General features: G+C 50.8%; 1 protein-coding gene across 2 annotated transcripts in view; it reads left to right on the top strand.

The window, feature by feature from the left end:
• Positions 1-7450: 7450 nt before the first annotated feature.
• Positions 7451-23789, top strand: part of GAS6 (growth arrest specific 6) — a 48934-nt gene continuing 32595 nt past the window's right edge. For both annotated transcript variants that reach the window (XM_028837392.2, XM_077974114.1), the window contains exons 1-2: positions 7451-7709; positions 7801-7967. In XM_028837392.2, the coding sequence (XP_028693225.1) occupies positions 7607-7709; positions 7801-7967 (270 nt within the window). In that variant the 5' untranslated portion in view covers positions 7451-7606. The remainder of the gene's footprint in view (positions 7710-7800; positions 7968-23789) is intronic.

Here is a 23789-nt window from a genome sequence, read left to right as displayed (position 1 = left end):
TCCAATAGGAGCTGAATAAATATTCTTTTTTAAAGCACACAGAACGTTTACCAAGATGTACCATCTTCTGACCACAAAACAAGTTTCAGTAAATTAAAAAGAATTCAAGTCATATACAATATGTTATCTTTCCACAATAAAGCCAAATTATACATTGATAACCACAAAGATATCTAGAAACTTCCCAAATTGTTGGAAACTAAATAACATAGTTCTAAATAACCCATGGGTGAATGAAGATATCAAAAGGAAAATTATAAAGTATTCTGAACTGAATGGAAATGACTCACGTAAGTGTGGGATTTAAAATGTGTAGGATACAGCTAAAGCACGGCTGTAAGGAAAATTTCTAGCATAAACATCTGTATTAGAAAAGAAGTAAGATCTCAAATAAATGACCTCAGCTTTCTACTTAAGAAACTGAATAAAGAAGAGCAAATGAAACACACTTTATTTCATTTTTCTTCTGTGGGCAGAAGAAAGAACATTATAAAAATTGATTATATAATGAGAAAATAGAAAATGACAAATAATAGAGAAAATAGAGAAAAATCAACAAACCCAAAAGCTAGTTACTTGAGATCAATAAACTTGTTGAATCTCCAGCCAGAATGACCATGACAAAAAAAAAAAAAGACAAATTGTCACTATCAAGAGAGGTGTCATTAATACAGATCTACAGAGATTCAAAGAGTATTGAGGGGCCAGCCACGGTGGCTCACGTCTGTAATCCCAACACTTTGGGAGGCCAAGACGGGTGAATCACTTGAAGTCAGGAGTTTGACACCAGCCTGGTTAACATGGTGAAATCTTGTCTCTACTAAAAATATAAAAATTAGCCAGCTGTAGTGGCACACACCTGTAGTTCCAGCTACTTGGGAGGCTGAGGTGGGAGAATTGCTTGAAGCTGGGAGGCAGAGATTGCAGTGAGCCAAGATCACTCCACTGAACTCCAGCCTGGGTGACAGAGCGAGACTCTGTCTCAAACAACAACAACAGCAAAGAGTGTAGAGAAACTATTCGGAGCAGCTTTATGTCAGCACAGTAAACAACTTAGATACAATGGGAAAACTTTCCGAAAAAAAACAAACTACTAAAGCCAGTAAAAAAGAAACGGACTATTAAAGTACATATAGAAACGGAGTCTTACTCTGTCGCCCAGGCTGGAGTGCAGTGGCACAATCTCGGCTCACTGCAACCTCCACCTCTGGGCTTCAAGTAATTCTCCTGCCTCAACCTCCCAAGCAGCTGGGATTACAGGTGCCTGCCACCATGCCTGGCTAATTTTTTTGTATTTTTAGTAGAGACGGAGTTTCACCATGTTGATCAGGCTGGTTTCAAACTCCTGACCTCAAGTGATTCACCCACCTTGGCCTCCCAAAGTGCTAGGATTACAGGCGTGAGCCACCATACCTAGCCTTAAAGAATATATATTAAAGAAATAAAATTTAGGCCGGGCGCGGTGGCTCAAGCCTGTAATGCCAGCACTTTGGGAGGCCGAGGCGGGTGGATCACGAGGTCAGGAGATCGAGACTATCCTGGCTAACATGGTGAAACCCCGTCTCTACTAAAAATACAAAAAACTAGCCGGGCGTGGTGGCGGGCGCCTGTAGTCTCAGCTACTTGGGAGGCTGAGGCGGGAGAATGGCGTGAAACCGGGAGGCGGAGCTTGCAGTGAGCCGAGATCACGCCACTGCACTCCAGCCTGGGAGACACAGCGAGACTCCGTCTCAAAAAAAAAAAAAAAAAAAAAAAAAGAAATAAAATTTATAGGTAAAAACCTCCCCACAAAGAAAACTATAGGTCCTGATGGCATCATTGTGATTTTTGCCAATCATCTAAGGAAGAAATAAGACCAATTCTACACAAACACTTCTATAAAATTAAAGAGGAAGAAACACTTAACAATTCTATGAGGCCAACATTTCTTAGATATCAAACCAGACCAAGAAAGAAAACAACAGATCAGTACTCTCATAAACATCGATGCAAATATTCTTAACACATTTTTGCAACTTAAATTCATCAATAATTTAAAGGTATGATATATCATGACCAAGTGGGGTTAGGGTTATTTCAGGGACACAAGATTGATTTAGCATTCAAAAATCAATCAAGATAATTCACATATTAATGAATGAAAAAAAAAACCCATATGATCATCTCAATAGAATAGATGCAGAAGAAAATTTTGATAATATTTAATACACATTCCTAATTTTTAAAACATAATTTACAGGAAGCTAGACATAGAAGAGAACTTCCTCAACCTGATAAAGAGAATCTATGAAAAGCCTACAGCTAACATTATATTTAATGGTGAAAGACTGGATTATTTTCACATAAGATCCCGAACAATACAAGGGTATACACCGTCTCCATTTCTAGTCAACATTGCATGGGAGGTTATTAGGCAGTACAATCAGACAGAAAAGAAATTAAATAGCACCCAGATTTGAAAGGAGGAAGTAAAAGTTAGGTGATACAAGATAAATGCACAAAAATCAAATGTTTAAACAATTAGAGATTGAAATGAAAAACAATACCAAAGGCCAGGTGTAGTGGCTCACACTTGCAATCTCAGCAGTTTGGGAAGCCGACGGGGGTGGACTGCTTGAGGTCAGGAATTCAAGACCAGCCTGAGCAACATGGCGAAAGCCCATCTCTACAAAAAATACAAAAAATTAGCCAGGCATGGTGGTGCATGTCTGTAGTCTCAGCTACGTGGCAGGATCACTTGAGTCTGGGAGGCAAATCCCAGCTACGTGGCAGGATCACTTGAGTCTGAGAGGCAGAGGTTGCAGTGGACTGAGATTGTGTCACTGCACTGCAGCCTCAGAGACAGAGTGAGATCTTGTCTCAATAAATAAATAAATAATGCCATTTACAATAGGACAAAGAAAGTGAAATATTTAGAAACAAATCTGATAACATATATATCAGGCCTGTACATTGAATACTATGAAACACTGCGGAGAGAATTTAAGAAGACTTAAATAAATGAAAGATACACTGTGTTCACAGATCGGAAGTCTCAATATTGCCAAACTGTTCTTTCTCTAAAAATTGACCTATAGATTTAATGCAATCTCAATTAAAATCTTAGCAGGCTTTTTGTAGAGAATGACCAGCTGCTTCTAATATTCATTTGTAGATGCAAAGAGAACAGAACAAACAAACAACTGCAAACTTTGAGAAAGAAGAACGTTTGAATCTTTACACTACCTGAGTATTTACATTACCTGACTTCAATTCTTGTTATGAATCTACTGTAGTCAAGACAGTGTGGTATTAACTTTAAAAAGAGACAAATAAATAAATGAGACAGAACAGAGAGTCTATAAATAGATTCACACACATATTATCAGTTGGTTATTGGCAAAGATGCAAAGGCAAGTCAGTGGGGAAAGAATAGTCTTTTTAATAAATAGTGCTGGGATGATTGCATTTCGCTAGGCACATACATACAGATACACACTTTGATTCATACCTCAGCATTTATAAAAGCTCATTCAAAATGGATCACCATCCTAAATGTAAAACTGAAATCTACAGAACTTCGGTAATAAAATCTTTGTGACCTTGAGTTAGGCAAATGTGACACCAAAAGCAGAATCCATTAAAGAAAATAAGCTGCACTTCAAAATTAAGAATTCTGATCTTTGAAAGACACTTTAATTTCTTTTTATCTTGGAGACAGGGTGTCACTCTATTGCACAGGCCAGCCTTAAACTCCTGGGCTCAAGAAATCCTCCTGCCTCAGCCTCTCAAGTAGCTGAAGCTACAGGCACCCACTACCATGCCTGGCTAAAGACACATTTAATAGAATGAAAAGACAAGCCACAGACTGGAAATAAATATTTGCAAACCACACATCTGATAATGGACTTGCTTCTAAAATAGCTATAGAACTCTTAAAACTCAACAAACAGCTCAACAATTGGAAAACCAAACATTCCAAGTGTATGAGTCAATTTCATGCTGCTGATAAAGACACACCTGAGACTGGGCAGTTTACAAAGGAAAGAGGTTTAATTGGGACGTACAGTTCCATGTGGCTGGGGAAGCCTCACAATCACGGCAGAAGGTAAGGAGGAGCAAGTCACATCTTAAATGGATGGCAGAAAGCAAAGACAGAGAGCTTGTGCAGGGGAAGTCCTCTTTTTAAAACCATCAGATCTTGTAAGACTTATTCACTATCATGACAACAGCATGGGAAAGACTTACCCCCATGATTCAATTACCTCCCACCAGGTCCCTCCCATAACACGTGGGAATTCAAGATGAGATTTGGGTGGGGACACAGTCAAACCATATCACCAAGTAAAGGAAAAGTAATAAAGTAAAACTGAAACAGACGTTTCACCAGAGAAGATACCTGGACGGCAATAAGCACAATAAAATTTGTTCGACATCACTAGTTATTTGAAAAATGCAAATTTAAACTACAATGAGATACCATTATATACATATTAGAGTGAATAAAAATTTTTAAAGTGACCACAGAAGGCATGGGTGGGGATGTGGAGCAACTGGGACCCTCATGCATTGATGGTGAAAATGTAAAACGGTATAACCACTTTGAAAAACAGTTTAAAAAGTTAAAGATACCTACCGTGTGATCCAGACACTCTGTTCCTAGATATTTCCCCAAGAGAAATGGAAGCACGTGAGCACACAATGTCCACACAGTGGACACACACACGAATGCCTACGGCAGTTTTATTTGTAATAGTAAAAATTTAGAAGCAAGTAAAATGTCCCTCAACGGGTGAATGATAAACAAATAGTGTTATATCCATACAGTGGAATACTACTGAGCAATAAAAAGAATGCACCTGCAACAAGATAGATGATTCTGAAAATAAATATGTTAAGTGAAAAAAAAAGACAAAAAGTGTGTATATAGTATAATTCTTTTTATATAAAAGTCTAGAAAATGCAAACAAATCTATCGTGATAGAAAGCTGGTCAGTGGTTTTGCACAGGGACTGGGATGTGGGGTAGGGTGGGGACGTTTAGGAGGGAGGAATTACCAAAGGGCATGAGAACACTTTTTTGGGTGATGGATATGTTCCCTAACTTGATTGTGATGATGGCTTCACAGGTGTACACAGCTTTCCACCTCATGGCCACAGACTGGTTAATCATTCATACAAAACATCCATTGCCCTGGGTCCAACCTCCTCCTGCCCCCTGTGGAGATGAACTGTCTACTTCACCGATGCTATTTCAGGTTGTATAATATAGTGCCTGACAACTCTCTCCGTTTTTGGAACACATCCAAATTGTTTCTTACTCATTTTCCATTTCTGCCTTAGAACGAATTTCCTGCCCTGGTAACTAGGTGAAGGATTTTGGAGTTATCTGGGGTAATGGAGACATCCTTCATTGCACCCCACATGTGCTTTCTGTATTCCCCAGTTATAGAAACCAAAATGAGCAGTTGTATGTGAATGCATTTTATCAAACCAAGTCTCTACATGATAGGAGGCAGTGTCATTACTAAGGTAGTAACTCAGTAGAAAGAATTGAGAATATGAGGAATGAGAGTAGGGTCCAGACTAAAAGGAGGCCAGGGGTCCTGAACTGCCCCATCCAACTGAGGTCATTCTGATACCTACTGACCTGAAGCAGCCGGCCCACACCGAGGGGCAGAGTGTTCCAGATGAACAGGCAGAGGCTAGAGATGCTCATTCCCAAAGGGATCAAATAATTCTGAGAATTGCAAGAACTCCATAAACTCTCTTCCCCAAAACTACAAAAATGTGCAGAAAATAATTACGAACAATTTTTAGGAGCTTACACTCTTTGAAGTGTATCCATGGGCTGCTGGAGCCCTTGGGAAATAATGGCTAGAAGTGCCTCAGACACTGCCTGGCACCCAGCCGGTGCTCAATGAATATCTGTCTGATGAAGTGATTAGGAGCCTTGTAAATACTGATTCAAGCATGTATCACCCCATCCAATTTTTGAAACCAGCGCTTCTCAAGAACAAGCAGGAAAATTAAATATTGTTTTGAAGTAGCCGTGGTGGTTTCGGGGCAGAAGCCCAGGGGCACTCCTTACTCCACCTGCTCCAGTAACTAGACATGGGAGTGCCTGGCCGCTCTGGTTCAGACACAGGTGCAGATAGATGATTTCTCTATCCCATTTTAATTCTCTTTGAAGATCATTCCCACGGACATTCGTTTGCCATTTGCCTAAATTAACATATTCATGCTCGGCCGGGCGCGGTGGCTCACGCCTGTAATCCCGGCACTTTGGGAGGCTGAGGCGGGAGGATCATGAGGTCAGGAGATTGAGACCATCCTGGCTAACACGGTGAAACCCCGTCTCTACTAAAAATACAAAAAATTAGCCAGGCGTGGTGGCGGGCGCCTGTGGTCCCAGCTACTCAGGAGGCTGAGGCAGGAGAATGGCGTGAACCCGGGAGGCGGAGCTTGCAGTGAGCCGAGATAGCGCCACTGCACTCCAGCCTGGGCGACAGAGCAAGACTCCGTCTCAAAACAAAACAAAACAAAACAAAACTAAAAACATATTCATGCTCATAACCCCACTTTCAAACCAGTGACCTCAAAGATTTCTACCAGCAATCCCATTCCATTCTTCCAAGTACAGAAAGCAAAGAGAAACTGTGACCTGGGAATCTCAGCGTTGAGCCTGCTGAGCAGAATGGCCATCCATTTGGGGTGGAGTGCTGACTCATTGCCCCTTTTCATTGCATTTTGGGGTGTGGGGATTTCCAGAGCAAGATTCTCCAGAGAGGAGTATCCAAGCTCCCTCCTCCCCGCAGTAGGGGGATGCTGGGCTAACTGCCTGCTTCGGGTCCCCCGTGAGTGGTCTGCTGTGTTTTGATTCTGTTCGTTTGTGTGTGTTTTGCCTATGACTTTGCGAAATATTCCAAGACAAGAGCCAGAAAGTCTTGGTCTCTGAAGACAAGCACAATGTTGCTTTCAGCTTAAATATCTACTGGGAAACCTCAAGATTTTGAATGTCATCATTACAAAAAACAGAGATTACAAAAGGAAACCGTCGCATTTCACTCGCTGGCCCCCAGTGGGATTGGATCTGACCTCAGTGCATCTTTAAAATCTTTGGTAGGTTTTAAGTCTTGACAAAATGTGCTTAAGCATGAAGATTCCAAAAAGGATGCAGTAGATTCGGGGGGAATGGGGGTTGGAAAGAGGCTTAAATCTTCACATGACACCTGCAATATGGTCAAAATGTACCTGCTCAAGTTGAACCAGGTATTGCCTCCTCCTTTTACCCCATCGCTAGTGAAGACAAGCACTACCTGGGGAGACGCTCCTTTTCCGAGACACTAGAGTCCCGCCGCGTCCCGGATGCTGCGCTTTCCCCGCGCCCGGATCCTCCCGGGAACCCGCGCCCCGCCCGCGCCTGGTCCCGCCCCCGCCGCCTCCCCGCGCGCAGCCGCCCGAACCCGCCCAGACCGAGCGCCCGAGGTGCCGCAGCCGCAGCCGCTGCCGCCGCCGCGATGTGACCTTCAGGGCCGCCAGGACGGGATGACCGGAGCCTCCGCCCCGCGGCGCCCGCGGCTCGCCTCGGCCTCCCGGGCGCTCTGACCGCGCGTCCCCGGCCCGCCATGGCCCCTTCGCCCTCGCCCGGGCCCGCCGCCCCGCGCGCCGCGCCGCTGCCCCTGCCGCTGCGGCTGCTGCTGCTGCTGCTGGCCTCGGAGTGCGCGCTCGGTGAGTCCCGCGGGCCCGAGACCCCGTCCCCGGGCGGCGGGAGGAGGCTCCGGGCGCGGCTTGACGCGTCCTCCTCTCTCCCTCCGGGCAGCCGCGTTGTTGCCGGCGCGCGAGGCCACGCAGTTCCTGCGGCCCAGGCAGCGCCGCGCCTTCCAGGTCTTCGAGGAGGCCAAGCAGGGCCACCTGGAGAGGGAGTGCGTGGAGGAGCTGTGCAGCCGCGAGGAGGCGCGGGAGGTGTTCGAGAACGACCCCGAGACGGTGAGCGGCCGGCGGGCGGGATGCGGGGGAACCCCGGGCCCCCGCGCGCCTGCGACCCCTCCCGAGGGGCAGCGCTGCCGCCGCCCCCCAGCTCCGCCCGGCGAGGCCTGGCCTCAGGGTCCCAGGAGCCCCGGCCCGCCCCGCGTCCCCCGCGCCCATCCCCCGGCGACCCCAGAATCCCCGCGCAGGCTGGTGGGACGCCGCGGGGCTGTCCGGGAAACGCTCGCTGTCAGACGCCTCCCCGCGGGGAAGCCGGGAGTCCGTTTCCAAAGTGCGAAAGAAACACAATGGTTAAAACCCCGACCGCTTCCCCGCGGCCCTCCCTCTGCTGGGCTGGAGGTGAGGGACCCCCGGGCCGCGCCTCGCCCTCCTGAGAGGGGTGGAGAGCGGTCCCCTCCCGAAAGAGGAATTGAAAGGGCCGAGGGCGGGAACTGCTTGCGGCAGCAGGTCCAAAAATATGATTCCAGGAATCGAGCGGGGCCGCTTGCGGGAGGGGAGGGCGGCTCCGCGGCCCCTTTCTGCCAGGTGCTCTCCCAAAGGCAGCGGGTGCGTTCAGGAGCCCGGCGGTGCTGGCCCCGGCACCTCGGTTAGGAATGTCTTTGGAGGAGGCGGGGAACCTGGGGCCGCCCCCGCAGGAGCCGCCGTGTGAGTATGGCCTGGCCACTCTATCCTGCGGGCTCGGGGAGCAGGTGACTTTAGAAAGTCCGAGAAGGTGTGGATTCCCATTGACGTCCCTCCCGCCCTGAAGTCTGGGTGATTTCACAGTCAGTTCTACTGGAATGTTCCTTTTAAGGAATTCTCCTGGGGTGGAATGAATGTCACCTGAGATGAAAGAGTGGTTCTGGATAACCCATGGAGGCCTGTTTCCGCTTACATTTCTAGTGGTTGACTTGAGCCCTCTTAGATCTATCTGGTTTTCTGAAAGCTCTGAGGCTGTCAGATGGCCACTGTGCACCTGTGGGCATAGCTCATCCCTGCAGAGATGAGGCACCTGGGGCTGTTCTCAGGCGGCTACTCTCAGCACTCACAGCCCCACAGGCCCGTGCCCTCATTCAGTGCAGCCTAGCTGGTCGCTCTCCCAGGCCTCTCTGTTTTCCGGTTTCTTTAATGATGAATCCTGGCCTGTGCCGCTGGCCGAAGCAGCGTGGGCCTGTGTGCCCTGGTGGCTCGGATTCGCCGCCCAGCCGTGGGCTTGGTCGTGTGGCTGGTGCAGTGCCCTCCAACAGCGTCCTCACCCTGAACATTCTGCGTGCACAGGGACTGCGGCATGGGGCGTGCTGGTGATGGGAGTTGAGGGCAGCAGGATTCACCCCCAACCCACGGTGCCCGCTCTGCGCAGCACTGCAAGGCCCCGCTGCAGCCCCTCCTGGCTGTCCTCCTGGACAGGCAGGGCCCATGTCAATCAGACTGAAGGAGGCCTGGAGGTACTGTGTTGTTCTTCCCAAGTCAGTCCCCTACCTGGTTTTCCAATTTTAATTTAATAACTTCATTTACAAAGGTGTGAAATGAAGACAAGAAAATGAAAACAGCACTCAGGATCCCAACACTTTAATACAACTGCGGTTGGGTCAGATGGTTTCTGTGCTCTCATGTCCGTCCCCCTCACCCTTCTGCATATGGCTGAGTGGCTTTGATGCTGGGGAGGCCTCCTTCCCGTCCTTTAACAGCCTGGCCCCAGCAGCCTCTGCCGGCTTCCTTTCAGCGTCATCTCGTTTCCAGAGTTCTGCCCTCCTTCCCAGCCCCCATGCCAAATGATAACAACCCGCTTTCCCTCTGGTTTTTGGAGCTGGCCATTAGCTTGCTGTCTGTTTCTGTTTCGGGTTCCTGCAGGCAGGCGGATGCTGGGGAGAGCCTGGTTGGGGCAGGGGCAGGGTCCAGAGGCTGGCTGAGTCCCAGCCGGCTCTAGCACACCAGGCCCACCCCTCCTGGAACCCTAGTCTCCACTGCATCCTCTGCCACACCCTTGGGAGACCCCAGGCCCGAGGGAACCGTCCAAGCACAACTTCCTGCGAATGCATGAAAATCATCCATGAACTTCTCCCTGTCAAAGGCCAGGGGCTCCTTGTCTGAAATGTCGCTTGCTTTACATTTTGTGTGGTGAGGCTGATTGAGGACAAGGGCTGTGGCCTGAGCTCACGCGTTGACCAGGATCTGGCCGTGGTGACTGTCAGAGCATCCTCGGGCCCCTGGCCTCCCCAGGCCCGGGTCCTGATGTGTGGTCCTCCACGAGTGGTTGTGGGGAAGGTGGTCCCAGCCCCCTGCCATTTTAGGATGTGGGAAGTGCCTGGCCGCCGTTAGTTAACATGCACCTACCCAGCCCTGCCTGTTTTCCCTGGGCAGCCTCCTATGAGGGAGGGAAGGGACAGCTGGAGCCAGCTCCCCAGTGTGCTCACCTTCATGTCCACCCACTAAACTGCTAACCTGCTCAGGCTTCTTCCTGGTTGCGCCTTCTTCCCGGGAGCGCCTGCTCTGCAACCCTTCCAGCAGGCAGATACTAAGCACAGCACCCCTCCCAGGCTCCAAGGTCACTTGTGTGCTAACCCCTGTGCCCACCTGCCCACCTGCTAACCTGCCTGCAGCGTGTCCCACTGCCTCAAGCTGGGGCTGCTTCCTGGTTGCGTACTTCTTCCCGGAAGCGCCCGCTCTACAGACCCCCACGTTTCAGCAGCCGGATCCTTAGCCCAGCACCCCTCCCATGCTCTGGCCCTCACCACACACCTGTGGTTTAAAGCCCTGTTCTGCTGGAAGGGACACTCCTCCCACCTCCCTAGCCCTCTCTGCTGGAGCCGTGCTCCTCCCTCGACATTCCTCCAGGCTGGGCTGCCCCCACGGGCCTCCACCGCCCAGACCTTCTCCTTATCTTGTTTTCCTTTTTATATTGTTATTCTCCCTCCCTGGCCTTGCCTCTCCCTGCTGGGTTCCTTGCCCGAGTTTCTAATTCAGAGAGGACTGGGTAACTCCCCACTGTGTCTCTGCTAAAGCTTCCCAGGCCCAGTGCCTTTTTACTAAATCCTTGAAGGCCATCAGGTTCCAGGGCCTGCTAAGATCTCTGTAATCACCCCTCGATTCCAGAAAGGATCCAAGACTAGAGACTTATCCCAGTCCAGCCCTAACGCCCAGGTCCTCCGGTGCCTGCTTGGGAGCCTGTTTGTGCACTTTGATCCCCGGCTTGTGTGCAGGAACATCATCCAGGCTGTGGTTCCTGATCCCATCACCTGGCTTTATTTGAGATACAAAGCACGATATTCACCGAGGGCTGGTGGCCTTCCCTGAGGGTCGGCCTGGGTTAGCCCACCTGCACCTGCACCTGCACCTGCACGACATGTGGCCAGGCCTGTGCTCCGAGGCCAGGTTTCCCTTCCCCCTTGTCTTTCTTTGTCTCCCTCTGTGTTTCTCTCTCTTCTCCCCACTGCTGGTGGTGAGGAATTCTCTGCAAGGGATGTCGGTGTATCCGTTTTGAAACTTGCTGGCTCATCCTCAATTGCATGTGCCCTCCAAGCACCTTTTCCCTGACCTTGTGGATTCTTTGGGAACAGCTAGGGAAGGAGGACCCTGTATGGAAATGAAAACCCGTCGGAGTCCCCACCTGGGGACAGCCACTTGGCTGGGACACAGGCCCAGATGTTGGGATGGCCTAACGGGAGGTTCCAGTTGGAGGGGAGGGCTGTACAATGTGGGGGCGCCTGGTGGGGAAGATGATGGCCAGACTGAGACCTCCCCTGCCCTGCTTTGACAGAGGCTGCAGCACACTCCCACACACATCCCACAGATACATGTGCACATGCACACATTCACACATGGACACCTGCACAGATAGGTGCTGACTCATGGATATAGGTGTGAACGGACACACACACCCCTACCCAGACACATGTACACACGTACGTATGTTCCCATAGACATATATGCACGTACACATAGGCACACACATACTAATAGACATACGCATACATGCACACATTCACATAGACATACGCACACACAGTCACACACACTGATAGGCACACACATACTACAAGACGTGCACATACATGCACACATTCACACAGACATACGTACAGTCATACAAACTGACAGACATGCAAACACACATAGGCACATATACTAACAGACATGTACCCATGCATGCACACATTCACATATACATATACACAGTGACACAGACATGCACACACACGGGCACACACATACTGACATGTACACACATGCACATATTCACATAGACATATGTATACACAGTCACACTGATAGAAATGCACACATACACAGGCACACACATACTAACAGACATGTACACATACATGCACACATTCACGTAGACATACAGTCACACAGACATGCACACATATACACAGGCACACACACACTAACAGACATGTACACATACATGCACACATTCACATAGACATACGTACACACAGTCACACACAGACATGCACACACATACACAGGCACACACATACTAACAGACATGTACACATACATGCACACATTCACATAGGCATACATACACACAGTCACACACACAGACATGCACACACATACACAGGCACACACAAACAGACATGTACACATACATGCACACATTCACATAGACATGTACACACAGTCACACACACAGACATGCACACACATACACAGGCACACACACACTAACAGACATGTACACATACATGCACACATTCACATAGACATGTACACACAGTCACACACAGACATGCACACAGACACAGGCACACACATACTAACAGACATGTACACATACGTGCACACATTCACATAGGCATACATACAGTCACACACTGACAGACATGTACACACATGCATAATGACATGCACACACGTACACACAGTCACATACACACAGGCACACATGGATGCCCAGCCACATGCATGCAGACACACACAGACACATGTGCACCCTCTCACACACTTTTCTCTTTCCACAACTTCGGGGTCAGAAGACCACTGACAGCTGCATCAGGATCCCTAAAAACTGAGACAAGGTTCCGGGGCTCTGTGGCCCCAGCTTTCTCGGACCCCCGGGGTCTCTCCACTTCCAGAGCCCCCTGCCCGAGGGGCCGGAGCCCTGTGGCCAAGGCCTTTCCTCCTGGGCCCATCCTGAGGCCTGCAGGCTGGCAGGGGGACCAGGGCCTGGCCTCCTCTGAGGGCCGTCTTCCATGCTGGCTCTGCAGCCCTTTCCTGTGCCTGCACCTGTGCAGGTGCTTGTTTCTACCCGGTGTCTGCAGGCACTTGGTGCCAGGCTCCCCCAGGGCTTTCTCAGAGGCAGCCGAGTGCCAGGCCCTGCACACGACACCCTCACCCGAGCCGGAGAGCTTCACATCTGTGGAAAACTCTAATTAAAGACGTTTTGAGAAACGCTGAACGTCTCCCTTTGTTATTTAGGAACAAAACACCCTTTTAGGAAGCAAGTGCTTATGGCTTCGTTCTTGAGACTCTGAGTAAAGGGGCATTAAGCTTGCTAGCTGGGGCATGCCGAGCGCTTCCCAGGTTATGGTTTTACCCCAGAGCCATTGACAGGCATCCAGGTTTCCTCATGCTTCATTTTCCCTGTTTTCTAAGGTTAAAATTGAGAGCTGTGTCTTCAGTGCAAAGCTCATTGTTGAAGGGTTTCGTATTTGATGTTGGAAATGCTCTGGACTCTTCCGTGGTTTTTTTTTTTTTTTTTTTTTTTTTTTTTGAGGCGGAGTCTCGCTCTGTCGCCCAGGCTGGAGTGCAGTGGCGCGATCTCGGCTCACTGCAAGCTCCGCCTCCCGGGTTCACGCCATTCTCCTGCCTCAGCCTCCCGAGTAGCTGGGACTACAGGCGCCCACAACCGCGCCCGGCTAATTTTTTGTATTTTTAGTAGAGACGGGGTTTCACCGTGGTCTCGATCTCCTGACCTTGTGATCCGCCCGCCTCGGCCTCCCAAAGTGCTGGGATTACAGGCGTGAGCCACCGCGCCCGGCCTGTTCCGTGGTTTTTATATTCCAGTGATTTCATTGCAATCCTGGTGTGTAAATTTTCACCCTGACCAAGTGAAAGGTTCATTTTAAAAGTTTTAAAATACATTTTAAAGGGGAACTGGAAGTGGAGTAAATTAAGAACAGTATCCGTTTTGCATTTCACTCTGACAGAGGCACTGTCTGCTCTGACTGACTGGTGTTGATTAAAAGTATAATATTCAAAAGAAATAGTAAAGTATATTGAGCCTCGTTAATGTTCTACTAATTTTCTTGGGCTCTGTTTTCAAATTATAGGTAAAATATTTTTCCTTCCAGTGTTAGTGCCTATGATAAGAAAATACATTTTCTCCACATCTGTCCACAAACCTGCTAGACCCAGTTTTGTGATGACCTCCCCTTGGAACTTGGGGCTCCATGGAGAATACACAGCTTGACCCAGCCAGCACTCAGAGAGCCTGGGCCGGTCACTGCAGTGGCCGGATTCTCAGCATACAAAGGCCCAACGTTTGGCCAGGCTGGGACCGGCTCCCATCCAGGACCGACTGTCCACGGTATAGTAAAGCCACTCTCTGAGTCAACATTGATTCTTTTCAGAATTGCTAAGTTGACTATCCCTGCAGAATCAGTGAGGGCTGCAGTTTGGCATTCCTGCCCACTCCAAATGAGGGCAGCCCGGACACGGGAGCTCTCAGGGAGGCGCAGTGGGCTTTGGGTGTGCCTGGACCGTCCCCACCACACCTGGAAGATACTGTTCACTTCCTTTTTACACTTGTGGGAAATGCATGACAGTGTTTACAGGCAGGCCGGCTTTCCGTTTATTTCAACCCGGACAGTTGAATAGCAGCAGATGATGAAACTGTCCTGTGAAGACCATGGTCACTCCCATTCTCAGATCCGTTGCTCAGCTCGTCCATCGCTCAGCTCGTCTGTTAGTCTGAAAGATGAATTGTACACGGGTCTTCCCGAGAGCGCTGTTCTCAGGGTCTCCATGTGTGAAGTTGTTACGTCCTCATAACAACGTGTAGCAGCTGTCACTGAGCCATTTTACAGATGTGGAAACTGAGGCCCTGAGAGGCTGAGAAGCCTGTGGAGGGCTACAGCGTGTCCTGGGCGTTTGAGCCCCACACTCTGTCATTAACTCCTGCGCTCACCAGGACTGGGGGAGAGCAGGATGTGGCAGCACCCCTGACCCAGCTGTGTGCTCCTCTGTGTGCAGGCGACTGTGAGTGTGCTGGCATCCACGTGAGGGCTCAGTGGTGCTGGTGTGGGTGTGTAAAGCACAGGGCAGCTGCGGGGAGCTGGGTGAGTGTCAGTGGCTCGGAGTGTGAGTCCCATGAACACGGCCTGCCGGTGCGTCACGCTGGGCTACAGAGCCCGTGGCTCCACCGTAAATGGTGGTTTTGTGTTTGAACTTGAGTGTTGCTGCTCAGTGAGGCCAGAGGAAGGCACCCACCTGCAGGCCTGGCCGGTCCCTCACAACGCGGAAGGTAACCCGTCCACTGGAGACGTGTGTCCTGGCCACTGGAGGAGTCCAAGTGACCTTTAAGTCTAACCCATCCTCAGAGCACCCCAGGTGGCTTTGGGGCCTGGGCCCGGTCATCTGGCCAAAGACCAGCTCAACTTGGATAAAGCTGGAGGAGAAGCCTGTCCCTCAGGCAGCTGCCGGGGCGTCTGTGATTTGTGCTTGTGTGCGCGCTTGGCGACTGTTAGTGGTGGTCGCAGTCAGGGCATCTGGTTGGCTTTACTGTCCTTACACCAGCTGGGCAGAGCTCAGGCCAGGAGCCCAGTGGGAGAGGCTGGGGCGTGACTCCCGGTGCAGAAGCGGCAGTGGCCCGCCGGCGTCCAGGGCACAGCTGTCCCTGCCAGGACCCTGCGAGTTGGATCTTTGGGCTGAGTCAGGCTTGATGGTGCAGCCGCCCTTTCGAGGGAACTGAGCTGTCCAGCGTCCCATGGAGCAGCTGCCCTTGTATCTGGGAGAGGCCGTGAATAAACCTCCCCTTTGTAAGCCGGGAACAAACACGAACTTTGCAGTCGTATTTGTCCTGGGATCATAGAACGTGGTGGCTGGCAAGACCCAGGCGTCCTCCCCTCGTGTGCTTCCGAGAACAGAGGCTGGTAGTTTATTGAAGGACTGGTCCCAGTTCGTTTTTTTGTGGGGAAGACTCAGAGGGAAGCCCAGGCCCCAGACTCCAAGGTTAGCACATTTTCTTGGAGCGATCGACACCTCTTCAGGCGAACTTGGGTCCAAGACACGTGTGTGCGACCTGAAGCGTGGATACCGTGTGCAGGAGACGCCCTCACCGGAGGTGGGGACGAAGCCCACACGGTTCTAACTGCAGAATCACTGGCCCTGTGCTCACGACTGTTTTATTTTGCTGTTTTATATGATCAGAAAGTACACCATCTTGTTTTTCCCGAAGCATTTGCAGTAAGACATCCCACTTCCTCCCCGCGGCAGCTGTTGTGGGCACGAGGCTGCTCCCGGGACAGCGATGCCACTGGGGTCGGAGTGGGCACAGAGGAGTTCTCTTCCTTCCTCTTCCCCGCCCTCTGCTCCCCCGCAGACTGGCCTCTCTTTAGTCAGCGCTTCCCCAGGCTCCCTTCTCCCCACCACGTGCAGACAGTGGCTGTCCCGGGCCGCTCTCCTTGTAGTGTGTCTTGTGGCCAGCATCCCTCCAATCCGACAGCTGTGTGGCTTCCTGACTGGCTTCTCTCGGGGCCCCCAAGGATGCTGCCAAATGGCCAGAGACAGTCACTGCTCTGCACTTAAGAGCAGGCAGCCCTTGGTGGGGCTTGCTCTGAAAGACAGCAGGCCTTCCTTGCTGAGACCCGCGCTGGCCCAGGGCCTGTGGGGGCTGCGGCTCTGTTCCTTCACTGCGTTCACGCTCACATGCTGAATGTTGTGCACCATGGGGCACCCTGCTGGGGGCTGTCGGGAGTGTGCTGTGTGTCTGGGGCAGAGACGGGCAGAGTGAGTCTCAGCATTACTGCCATGCAGCTGCTGGAAGCCACTGGAGCTCCTCTGTCTCGTCTGCTACGAAGCCTGTGAGATACGCTGATGTGTGTCTTGGGGCTTCTGTGAGAAGAGCTTAGTTACCCACCGGTTCAGGCACCACGTCCGCGCTGTGGGGCAAGGAGGGGTGCGCACAGCTGTGCAGTCAGCTACAGAGGCTGTTCCCTGCATCCACAGCTGGCCTGGCAGTCACACCCAGGATGGGCTTCCAGGAAGAGGGCTCCCAGCAAGGGAGGGTGCACCTGGGCGTGAGCTTGGAGGAGGGCAGAGGCGCCTGTCACTGCTGACCGTGGGTGCGGATGGGCGTGCCGGCTGTACTGACTGTGCTTTCCTGGGGCTCGTCTCCCTCCAGGTCAGCCTGGGGTCCTCTGGGCCGGGGGCCGTGGGCCGTGGGCGCTACCTCCTGTGGGCAGTGGGGTCAGCACTTCCACTCTGCTCGGGGCAACAGGCTGCTGCGGGTGTGAAGACTTAGGAAACGAATTCGGAAGGAAGGCAAGGATTTTACACTTCCCAAGCTAGAAGAACATGAATAGAGCCGGGCTGCCAGGCCAAGGGTCTGTAAGACGGCGGCTCTTCAGACAAGAGCTGAGAAAGGAAGGCTCCCCAAGGGCAGTTCCTGTGGGTGTTACTCTGCGTTTTCTCATAGAAGTCGAGTTCTTGGAAGACAACATTATGGTCAAAGGGTTAGTGAATTCTTGTGACCGTTTCCCATGGAAAATATCAGAGAAAGTTATGGTGTTGATAAACAGTCCCTGCGCTCAGCAGTCTCAGCCCACTTGTCAAGTAAGATAAAGGTTTTTGGAAACAAAATTTATGGATGTTATTTGCTAAAGAGAGTAATGCATTCTTAGCACACTCTGAAAAATAACCACTATTTGCTGTGTGAATGCAGATGACGCTCACACGAAAAGATTTATGCAGGACTGACACTGGGTGTTTGCAGAGGGTTGTCCACGTTCACTGACCTCTGATCCTCACTGCGGCTCTGTGGGGACTGTGGCCCAAGGATGAGTGAGCATCAGGTCGGGCTGTGCCCTTAGTCCCCTGGCCGCCCCTCCCCACCAGGCAGAGACCTTGCTGGGCCCCAAGGAGTTAAAGTGTATTCAGAGATGAAGGCATTTAGGAAGTATTCTGGAACCTTCCAAACTGATTTTACCTGCGTGAGGTGCTTCCAGTTCATTGCACTTTGCGTCCAAAAGTGTTTCCTGTCTTCTTAACACGCTGCGTTGGGTGCCATCACCGTGTGTAGGTTTTGGCCATTTTTAAAAAGTGAATGGGCCCTCCCGGGGTCTGGTTTGATCGAGAGACCCCTGGACACCCTCACCAAGCTGCAGGCGGGTAGGCAGGGGCCCCAGAGCAGGCCCAGGGGAAGAACCCCCCAGCGCCTTGGAGGGTCTGTTCACGTGCTGGGTCCTGCTTGATTCCTGTGGCGGTGTGGGGAGGTCACCCCACCTTGTTCGGAACCACAGCTGTGGGTGAGGAAGCCTGTCCCCAGGTCAAAGGTCATTTGGGGGTTGGGACTTGAGAACCACAGTGCCCTGCTGGTAGGGTTGCCGCACGGGCGGCCAGGCTACAGCCTGGTCCCCGAGGCCCACCCATCCTGGGGACCCCGTGTGCAGCTCTCTGCCATGCTTGACCTTTGCCCTGTGGGTGGCTTTGAGCGGGGGAGACCTGGGTCTGGTGGTCGGCAGGGCAGGGGCGGTGGTGGACCTGGGTCTTTGTGACACTGCACCAATTCCCATGGGTTCTGCCAGCACCCACTGCTCTCCTGAGCAGATCAAAGGCAGCAGAGGCGACGCCAGGGTCTGGAGGCGGCATCCACTCATCAGACGCTTTCCATAGTTTTATAGCAAATTTTGGGCCTCATGTTAGACCCCAGCCAGACCAAGCTCCTGTCCTGGGGCTCAGCTCCCTCCAAGCTGCTTCAGGTTGTTTCTCCATACTTACGAAACCGAAAGGCAACAGGCGCCGTCAGGGAGGCGTCAGAGGAGGCACCGGCTCCACTGTTTACACCGGGATGTTCTGCAGACGGGGCTCCCAGCCTCGGCGGCCCCAGAACCCCCTAGCACAGGGACATCCAGTCTCTTGGCTTCCGTGGGCCACATTGGAAGAAGAAGAATTGTCTTGGGCCACACATAAAATTAACACTAACAGCTGATGAGCTAAAAAGAAGGTCTGTGCCTAAATCTCTTCTTTTAAGAAAGTTTATGAATTTATGTTGGGCCGCATTCATGGCCATCCTGGGCCGCTCGCAGTTGCTCCAGAGCCTCGGGAACGCGGGCCGAGCACCTGCCCTGCTTCACACGGGGACAGGGCCCTGTGCTAACCAGGAGGCTGCTGCCCTCTGAGTTGTCCCTGCCAGGAACAGCAAAGTGCACAAACCTCCGAGAGACCTAATGGCTGCGTCCTCCATGCAGTGGGCACCACATTTGCCACCTGGAAGTGCGGGTCTGGCAGATGTCAGGTAATAACAAGGATGTAAATTTTAAAATCACGTGGAGTTTGTAAACTTGAGGAATTATAGCACAAACACTTCCCTATTATTAAATTAAACAGACTGGGAGCATTGATTTCGACTTTTCTTCCAAGTACTTATCTATGATTTAAGTGAAACTAGCATTCGGTGCTTTGTTGGAGTGAAAACTGCAGGACCTTGCACCTGCTCACTCACTCATTCATTCACCCACCCACCCATTCATTCATTCACCCATCCACCCGCTCATTCATTCACCCATCCACCCACTCATTCATTCATTCACCCACTCATTCATTCACCCACTCATTCATTCACCCACTCATTCATTCACCCACTCATTCATTCACCCACTCATTCATTCACCCACTCATTCACTCACCCACTCATTCACTCACCCACTCATTCACCCACTCATTCATTCACCCACTCATTCATTCACCCACTCATTCATTCACCCACTCATTCATTCACCCACCCATTCATTCATTCATTCGCCCACCCACTCATTCATTCGCCCACCCACCCACTCATTCACCCATCCACCTGCTCATTCACCCATCCACCCGCTCATTCACCCATCCACCCGCTCATTTTCATTCACCTACCCAGTCATTCGTTCACTCATCCATCCAGTCATTCACCCATCCACCCACTCATTCATTCACCCATCCACCCATTCATTCATTCACCCACCCATTCACTCACCCACCCATCCACTCACCCACCCATCCACTCATTCACCCATCCACTCATTCATTCACTCACCCATCCACTCATTCACCCACCCACCCATTCATTCACCCACCCACCCACCCATTCATTCACCCACCCATCCACCCACTCACCCATTTGTTCGTTCACCCAACCACCCACTCATTCATTCACCCATCCACCCACTCATTCATTCACCCATCTACCCACTCATTCATTCACCCATCCACCCACTCATCCACTCATTCACCCATCTACCCATTCACCCATCCACCTACTCATTCACACATTCACCCATCCACCAACTCATTCATTCACCCTTCCACCCATTCACTCATCCATCCACCTCATTCATTTTTTTCACCCATTCACCCATCCACCCACTCATTCATTCACCCACCTACCCATTCATTTACCCATCCACTCATTCACTCACCCATCCACCCACTCATTTGTTCACCCACCCACCCACTCATTCACCCACCCACTCATTCACCCACCCACCCATTCATTCACCCACCCACCCATTCACCCACCCATTCATTCACCCACCCACCCATTCACCCACCTATCCACCCACTCATTCATTCACCCATCCACTCATTCACTCACCCATTCATTCATTCACCCTTCCACCCACCCACCCACTCATTCATTCATGCACCCACCCACTCATTCACCCATCCACCCACTCAACCATCCACCCACTCATTCATTCACTCACCCACCCATTCATTCACCCACCCACCCATTCATTTACTCATTCACTCACCCATCCACCCACTCATTTGTTCACCCACCCACCCACTCATTCACCCACCCACCCATTCATTCACCCACCCATTCATTCACCCACCCACCCATTCACCCACCCATTCATTCACCCACCCACCCATTCACCCACCCATTCATTCACCCACCTATCCACCCACTCATTCATTCACCCATCCACTCATTCACTCACCCATTCATTCATTCACCCTTCCACCCACCCACCCACTCATTCATTCATGCACCCACCCACTCATTCACCCATCCACCCACTCACCCATCCACCCATTCACCCATCCACCCACTCATTCATTCACTCACCCATCCACTCATTCACCCACCCACCCATTCATTCACCCACCCACCCATTCATTCACCCACCCACCCATTCATTCACCCATTTGTTCATTCACCCATCCACCCACTCATTCATTCATTCACCCATCCACCCACTCATTCATTCACCCATCCACCCACTCATTCATTCACCCATCCACTCATTCATTCACCCATCCACCCAGTCATTCACCCATCCACCCAGTCATTCATTCATTCACCCATCCACCTAGTCATTCATTCATTCACCCATCCACCCACTCATTCATTCATTCACCCATCCACCCACTCATTTATTCACCCATCCACCCACTCATTCATTCACCCATCCACCCACTCACTCATTCACCCATCTACCCACTCACTCATTCACCCATCTACCCACTCACTCATTCACCCATCCACCCACTCATTCACCCATCCACCCACTCATTCACCCATCCACCCACTCATTCACCCATCCACCCACTCATTCATTCATTCACCCATCCACCCACTCATTCATTCATTCACCCATCCACCCACTCATTCATTCATTCACCCATCCATCCACTCATTCATTCATTCATTCACCCATCCACCCACTCATTCATTCACCCACCCACCCATTCATTCATTCACCCATCCACCCACTCATTCACTCACCCATCCACCCACTCATTCACTCACCCATCCACCCACTCATTCACCCATCCACCCACTCATTCATTCACCCATCTACCCACTCATTCATTCACCCATCTACCTACTCATTCACTCACCCATCCACCCACTCATTCACCCATCCACCCACTCATTCACCCATCCACCCACTCATTCATTCACCCATCCACCCACTCATTCACTCACCCATCCACCCACTCATTCACTCACCCATCCACCCACTCATTCACCCATCCACCCACTCATTCATTCACCCATCTACCCACTTATTCATTCACCCATCTACCCACTCATTCTTTCACCCATCTACCTACTCATTCACTCACCCATCCACCCACTCATTCATTTATTCACCCACCCACCCATTCATTCATTCATTCACCCATCCATCCACTCTTTCACTCACCCATCTACCCACTCATTCACTCACTCATCCACCCACTCATTCATTCATTCACCTACCCACCCACTCATTCATTCACCCATCCACCCACTCATTCACCCATCCACCCACTCATTCATTCACCCATCCAGCCACTCATTCATTCTTTCACCCATCCACCCACTCATTCACTCACTCATCTACCCACTCATTCATTCATTCACCCATCCACCCACTCATTCATTCATTCACCCATCCAGCCACTCATTCACTCACCCATCCAGCCACTCATTCATTCATTCACCCATCCAGCCACTCATTCATTCATTCACCCATCCACCCACTCATTCACTCACTCATCTACCCACTCATTCATTCATTCATTTACCCATCCAGCCACTCATTCATTCATTCACCCATCCACCCACTCATTCATTCATTCACCCATCCAGCCACTCATTCACTCACCCATCCACCCACTCATTCATTCACCCACCCACCCATTCATTCACCCATCCACCCACTCATTCACTCACCCATCCACCCACTCATTCACCCATCCACCCACTCATTCACCCATCCACCCACTCATTCATTCACCCATCCACCCACTCATTCATTCACCCATCCACCCACTCATTCATTCATTCACCCATCTACCCACTCATTCACTCACCCATCCACCCACTCATTCATTTATTCACCCATCCACCCACCCATTCATTCATTCATTCACCCATCCACCCACTCATTCACTCACCCATCCACCCACTCATTCACTCACCCATCTACCCACTCATTCATTCATTCACCCACCCACCCACTCATTCATTCATTTACCCATCCACCCACTCATTCACTCGCCCATCTACCCACTCATTTATTCATTCACCCACCCACCCATTCATTCACCCACCCACCCACTCATTCATTCACCCATCCGCGCATTCATTCACCCATCCACGCATTCATTCATTCACCCATCCACCCATTCATTCACTCATCCACCCATCCACCCACTCATTCATTCACTCATCTATCCACCCACTCATTCACTCACCCATCCACGCACTCATTCACTCACTCATCTATCCACTCATCCACCCATCCACCCACTCATTCATTCATTCATTCACCCATCCACCCACTCATTCATTCATTCACCCATCCACCCACTCATTCATTCATTCACCCATCCACCCACTCATTCATTCACTCATCTATCCACTCACTCGTCCACTCATCCACTCCTTCCTTCATTTATTCATCCATCTCCATCCATCCAGTCACCCATCCACCCACCCGTTCATTCAGCTATCCATCCACTTGCTCGCTCATCCATCCATCCATCCACCCACCCATTCATTCAACTATCCGGCCACTCGCTCATCCATCCATTCACTCCTTCCTTCATTTATTCATCCATCTCCATCCATCCAGTCACCCATCCACCCACTCATTCATTCACTCATCTATCCACACACACATCCACCCATTCACTCAT

The sequence above is a fragment of the Macaca mulatta genome, chromosome 17 (genome assembly GCF_049350105.2).
Source record: "Macaca mulatta isolate MMU2019108-1 chromosome 17, T2T-MMU8v2.0, whole genome shotgun sequence".
Lineage (NCBI taxonomy): Eukaryota > Metazoa > Chordata > Mammalia > Primates > Cercopithecidae > Macaca > Macaca mulatta.
This window is presented reverse-complemented; position numbering and strand designations above follow the sequence as displayed.